The sequence below is a fragment of the Micrasema longulum genome, unplaced genomic scaffold (assembly GCF_059751315.1).
Source record: "Micrasema longulum isolate JH-2025_06_02 unplaced genomic scaffold, ASM5975131v1 h1tg000576l, whole genome shotgun sequence".
In the NCBI taxonomy this organism is placed as follows: Eukaryota; Metazoa; Arthropoda; class Insecta; order Trichoptera; family Brachycentridae; genus Micrasema; species Micrasema longulum.
The window spans coordinates 517,483-524,378 of record NW_028277772.1 but is presented as its reverse complement, the minus strand read 5'-3'; the positions used below and the strand labels follow the sequence as shown (position 1 = coordinate 524,378).

The 6,896-nt window shown below is 31.1% G+C and overlaps 1 protein-coding gene across 1 annotated transcript in view; it reads right to left on the bottom strand.

Annotated features, from left to right (window-relative positions):
- Nucleotides 1-1,891: 1,891 nt before the first annotated feature.
- LOC148280483 (monocarboxylate transporter 14) overlaps nt 1,892-6,896 on the bottom strand; it is a 90,216-nt gene continuing 85,211 nt past the window's right edge. Inside the window, exons 5-8 of the mRNA XM_088228320.1 lie at nt 6,618-6,803; nt 5,446-6,525; nt 5,236-5,361; nt 1,892-5,074 (exon numbers count right to left, since the gene is read on the bottom strand). Coding sequence (XP_088084446.1) covers nt 4,914-5,074; nt 5,236-5,361; nt 5,446-6,525; nt 6,618-6,803 — 1,553 coding nt within the window. The 3' untranslated portion in view covers nt 1,892-4,913. The remainder of the gene's footprint in view (nt 5,075-5,235; nt 5,362-5,445; nt 6,526-6,617; nt 6,804-6,896) is intronic.

Sequence of the window (6,896 nt, the reverse complement as noted above, 5' to 3'; positions counted from 1 at the left end):
TCATAAGCCATGTTAATGCCTAGATTTTCATATTTTCTTCTCAAAGGGAAATTAAGGTCTTTACGAACTTCATATTTACCTCCAACAACTCCAAAAATAATGTAGAGAGATTCTATAGAAGTTTGTTGCAGCAGAGAGGGAATTATTTTTTGAGTATGAAATATGAAAGTCTAGGCATTTACAGGAATTATGACCTGTCGTTGCGTGATGAAGTGGCTGTTTACACACTATGTTTCACCGTTCTATGTATGTTTATCATCATAATTCCCTTTCTGCGCCGAATGGTGCATAGGGCACTAAATTGGTACATCAATTGGAGTGCATCTTGATCATTTTTGTTACGCGAAGGTAAGATGATGAGTCTTACGCCTCAGGTACCAGTCCAGGGTCTACGAAATATTCATGTGAATAAACACCGTTTTCAATTAATATTTCGTATCAACCATGTCGGGAATCGAACCCGAGACCTCTTGCATGGTAGGTAATCGAAATTACACCACGAGGCCAACATATTTCCTCAACTCTTCCATCTGCGAAAGTACATTCCTCCACATACGCGAAACCGTTTTAAAGACCGTGGGTCTTCCTATCGGTTTCACTCACACAAAAAGCAATCAATAAACGAGTTACTCTTTTAAAATTTTCAATTTCGTACATTACAATTTAACTTTACTACTTTCACTGCCCCTTTTACCATGAGTCCGACACGTTCGACAAATTATATGGAGGGCCTTAATCGATTATAGTCATTCACCCCTCACCTCTCATGACCATTTTGCATACACGAATGGTAGCAAAACCTGTATTTACTCGTATCACAATAGCCTATGTTTATTAGAGTAATTTTATAAATTTAATAACTCTTCCATTTTTCAACTTTTTTAAAGTAAAATAATTTAATCTCACTCAAAATTGAAATTAGATTCAGCTGGCTGAATTATTTCACCTTCTAGCAAAGCCTGTAAACACTTTTTAAATTTTCGAACTTCTGACAGGTCGTAAGTCCAGTCTAATAAATGCCTTTACATTTATATTACCTCATCAAAAATGTTTCATTCTGTTCCTATGGTCCAACCATTGTAATCCTATTTTTATGAATTGTGCAATTATGGGTTCGCCATACAGTGCCTCTAATTCATAATTAAACCGTCTCCGCCACACTTCGTTTTGGTTGACAGCACCAAATATCTTCCTTCACATTTTTCTTCCGAATACTAACACCGTGTTTTCATATCTTTTGGTCTTAACCCAGCATTCGGCACCATATGCAATGACCGGTCTGAGGTTGTAAATAATGGTCTCAGGTTTTCTAGAGAGCAATTTGGATCCAAGATGTTGAAACAAGCCATAATAACGTCTGTTTGCTGCCGTTAACGTTAACGTAACGTAGTTATGCAGAAGGCAGCCAGCCATTGAAAAGTAAAACTGAGATAATAGTACCTCTGTGAAAAGAGTGAACAATCAAATCTACGCATGTTGGAATGATTTTGACTTTGACAAATGATAAACAATGAATAGGTTCGTTTTTCTTTCACATTAAAAACAAGATTCTAATTATGTATTTAACCAGTTTCAATGATTTTTAAAGTACCGCAAGATCTTTCTAGTACTGTGGATGTTTTCTGCAAATTGAAAAATTCAATTTTGTGATCGACACTATTTTCAGAAGGTGATTAATACAGTTTTTTGTATCACGGTTATCTGGTTGTTTTTAACAAAACATAGAACTGACCTTACTGCACCCGATAACATCAATATCACTTTTTTTTTAAATTGTGAACTGGCTGCAATCTGCATGACTACGTTCAATTATGTATAGAAAAATATTAGAATTACTTTCTCGCCTTCCGTCGCATCCATCCGTAATAGCTAGTAAATAAATAAAACAAAATTTAAGTAATTATCAGTTTATTAAAAAATAACATTACAAGTATATTTTATTTTACTTATCTAAGCTTATTTATATGTATTATATGTACAAACATTTTAATATTTAACGCCTTAGAATGATTTTATAAACCTTTTGACACTTAATTACAAGTCACTCAAGATCTGAAAATGATAAGGTAATAATATTAATGATTAGAGTTGTCTGATTTTATTCTAATTTTTGAAATAACGCATAGGAGACCACAAAAAAAACTAATACAAATAAGCATTCTATTAAATCAATTTTTTTTATTATTATTCAACTTTTTTTAGAAAAACCGTATGTAAAACGGTCGATTTAAAAAAAAAATATTTTAACGATATTTACGTAAGTCTAAAAGCACCTACGATTTTCACGTTTCATAATATATATTACACATTCTGGAATGCACTTAATCAGAAGTTTCAATTTGTAGTATTATGCCTGAATATGTGTTTAATTTACAAAATTTTTTTTTTCAAAATTTACAAAGTAATAACTTTATTTTCTGTGATTGGTTTTGTACCTTTTTACCAGTCAAACTGATAATTATAAAAAATCTCGAAAAATAAATATTTTCAAAATTATAATGGCAGTCATACGAATTATTGTTTTTTTCAAATTTATTCCTAACTGTCTGAAAAGTATAAAATACATACACAGCATATTTACAACAAATACATTATTTTTATTTAATTTAAATAAAGTTCTGTTACCTGAACAAACATGAATGTTACCGAAATGCGAATATGTAAAATTGAAAACACATTTAAGTCATAAATAATTAATAAACGTTTTATAACTACTGGAGTTCGTATATTCTCTCAAATGATTAAAACTTAAATCAACAGTATTTTGAGTGTGTCTAAATGTTTCTTAACAAGGCTGGATTCATCAAGTTTGACATTTATTTCAGCAGAAAGAAAACATTTTTGAAAAGGAAATATGAAAGTCTAGATGCATTTTCTCTGTGTAACTCACCCATTTGAATTTTCAACTATTTTTCTTCAGAAAATTGAAAATATTTAAGTGTGTAAAAATGATAACTAAAAACAGCCAATGACAGATCATAGGCTTTGTAAATGCCGAGTCTTCCATATTACCTTCCCCGACATATTTTCCCTGTATTTCAATAAACCGTCTTCAATATCTACATTGTTTGTAAAATATGTTCTGTCAAAGATAATATGCGATTGTTTTAATTCTAAAAATACGTTTTAGTAAATATTACTTAATTGTGGCTAAGCCATTTATTTATTCAAAAATAAAATTAATAGCTAAGCTCGCATAAGTGGCTTGACTAGTGTCATCGGTTTTCTTAAATGTATCCTACTTAGAGTAAAAAAGCATTACAAATGATTTAGGTATTCAGAAAACAAATAATAATGTTAAAGTATAATCAAATGTTTAATTTACAAATGATAAAAGAGACTTAAACGTTTTAGCTATTATAAGCATTAATAGTTTTAAACAAAAAAACTACGTTATATGCAAACCAAGGTGTTTTTTTACGTAAGTACACGAGGTGTAAAAATAATATTTGAAGAATTACAACATCCATTAATTATTAATGATATGTTATTCAAGAAATTGTAACAATTTTTTAATAAAATCAGCACCATTTTGATAATTTATTTTAAAATTACGAAATAAATTTAAATAAAATATCTGCTGTTTCGCTTGTTTAAGAATTGAAAAAAATGTGTAAAGTAAAAAAAGCACCCACATATTCAGAGTGTAATATTTTTATGCTTAAAAATTGTACAATATTTTATTAGAAAAATGCTTGTCGTTGATTTTAATTTAATTATTAATGTATATCTTTTATTTAACAAAAAAAATATTAAAATATGTCTTATGAATTATCAACATGTAACAATAAAAAAACAGAATTGAGCATTTTTATATACGATACTGTGCTTAGGAGAAAACTGTGATTAAGGTTTATTTTTTACTGTCTTTTTTGTAGATACAACATATTGCTTTAAAAATGTACTTAATCCAACGTTGGTGTTGCTTTTATATATTTAGATTTTTTTAAGTACAGTCTGAATATTTTAAATATTTACATGGTGTGTGTAAAAATCAACTAAGAATATGAAAATTATCGGTAGTTTAAGAATGAATAGAAAATATTGTGATTTTTTTTAGTGTGATTACATTATTAAAAAAAGGACGCAATAACGATAACTTTAACGTTATTTTGTAAACATTTATAGTAAATATAATTTGATTATTTTATTTACTGTGGCACTTTGTTGATATGATTTTTTTTATATAAATTTAATGGCATGTCTTCATTTCTTTAATTACATAAAAATATTTACCAATACAGAATCACAACATTCTCAATTTATTTTTATTTCAATACATCAACTATCTTTTCTTAAAATTATTTACTATAGGAGTAGGTTTACGTATAATGTACATTATTATAATGTACAATTATATGTTTCGAGGTACACGATTGTTTCATTAATTCTATTACAATACGAACTTCATTAAATAAAAGCAAAATTAGGTTAGATAGTGTAATGCAAATCTAATGAAAAAGTGTCTCAACTTGGAAAAATAACAGGATTAATGTGACAGTATACTTTATTATGAATCCTCTCTTTGAATAGAATCGACTTAATTCTTAATAAATCACATTTTTCTGCATCTTAATCCGGAATGAAATATTTATAAGTCGACACCTTTCTTTGGGATTAGTGAAATCAATATAAATAGTATGTTAAATCAACCACTGAATCTCAAACTTAAGTGTCAATTTTTATTTTTATTATTTCAAATGAGACTATTTCTTTTATTCATAAAATCCGCATCGGTTATGAGTTCGTTTCAGATTTTTTATTGATTTATTTGATATTGTTGCTACTTTAGTGTTTTGGTTCTTACACATAATTTATTATTGGAGTTGCACAATGTCTGCCTTCAGTCATCACTGTTGCAGAATTTGCATTCTGCAAGTTATTTGTAATGTCTATCTAACAAATGAATCTGTTCACACCACTCTAGATTTTTTGCCTTCCTGTTTAGACGCTCGAGACTTCTCCCATTTAGATACGAGACTGAGAGGATAACAGAGGAATGCGGAAAAAGTATAAAATCCTCCAGCAATGTAAAATGATACGTCATAGCTTCCCGTGAGGTCCATGAATACTCCTGAAAAAAATCGTACAAATCAATAAAATAGTCAGCACACATGTTATTCTGTAGTTCAAACAAAAGAGTTCGAGAAGAGTAAAAGAAACTTAATATTTGCTCATTTTTTCGATGATATACAAACATGTTTTTTTTTCAAAGGTACCAAACACATAGCATACCAGCAATTGGTGCTCCCATAATCGCAGCAATTCCTTGGAACATCATAAGTAAACCAAATGCATTTGTAAGCTTTTCCAAACCCATCAATTCAACAACGATAATAGATCTCAATGATGCAAAGCAAGCTGAAAGTAGATATTTATTTTATTAATTTATTGATTTTTCGCAGTTTCAGAGTATAATAATTAAAGAAAAAATGGAATACGTACCAATAGACAATCCAAATATAATACAGTACGTAAATTGGAAGCCTGGAGTGTAACTCAATCCGCTAAACATCGTTGCCAATCCTCCGATTGTAATAGCCAAGTTGTTTATCCATAAGGCATTTACTCCTTCAAATGACGACAACACTCCACACAAAACCCTTCCTACTGTGTTTGCAATACCAATTACACTCACAAGCCACACCGCTGAACTTTCTGCCATTTCTCCGGCAACTGCTCTCTTAGTGACGTAAACCACAGGAGCAAAGAATCCCATCATGGAAAAGAACCCACTCAAAGCGAGTAACATAAACGATGGAGATTTTAATAAACTAAAGTCCAACATGGTGACTAGAGTTCTCTTAACTGCCTCTGGACAGATGGTGCACTTTGCTTCCTCCTCTTCAGCTACATCTTCTACAGTTGGTAAATGAGTAACAGACATGTGATATCCAATGGATGTGTGGCTTTGGTACTGTGGAATTTTCTTTAAGCTGCCGCCAAAGAATATATCTTCTCGGTACATAGGGCGGGATACTTGAGTTTCTCCCGTAAGCGTTCCTCTTCTGCTGCGATTGTGCTCTTTAGGGAATCGCCCAGTTAGTGTATGCCGTCTTTCTCCATTACTGCTGTCTTCATTTATCAACACTGTTACTTTGTCATTAATCAGTGGGGTAAGATTTTCATTCAACGAATCATCTACAGTCTCGTCTCTCTCATTCACAGGGTCTGGGAGCTTAGTAGTTTTAGTGTGTCCGTTTAGAACGTGAGATTTGATCACAGCTGAGTTAGCTGAAGACCTTCTCATCTCAAGGTCCGTCAAACTTTTTTTAAATATCTCAGCTGCAGTCGGGTATGTTGGATTCGGAGCTACTCCCATCCACGTATGAGGAGTGGATTTGTTTTGCATTTCTATTGGGAACATAAAACCGGAACCTTTTCGTTTTACTTCCATTAGTTTTTCCATTTCTTCTTTTGCGTCTTTGTTGACGTTTTCGTCAGTCGAAGAATTCGGCAGTGAAACTTTAGTGGGTTTTAATGGTCTAAACATTGTTCCGAACAAAATACAGTTAAGAATCAAAGCTGTAAAAAAAAAGAAAAATAGATAAAATGGTTACAAAAATCTTAATGATTTTAAAATAATTTGATACAGGTATGGCTATTGTTAAGTATACCTGCAAGTATTAGAATAGTCCCTCTCCATCCAAATTGAGATACCAGCCATGAAGTGATGGGGGCAAAGAGAAAAGTTCCCACCCCCGATCCACACATGGAAATTCCTGTGGCAAGAGCTCGCCATCTTTCAAAATAGAACCCAACCGTAATTACAGCCGGAATATAAATCATCGACAATCCAATTCCTGAAAAAGACAAAAAACAGCCATTAAAAAATAATTCAAATTCACAAATAAAACTTTCACCAGAAAAGCTAATTTTAGTTTTAAAATATTTTT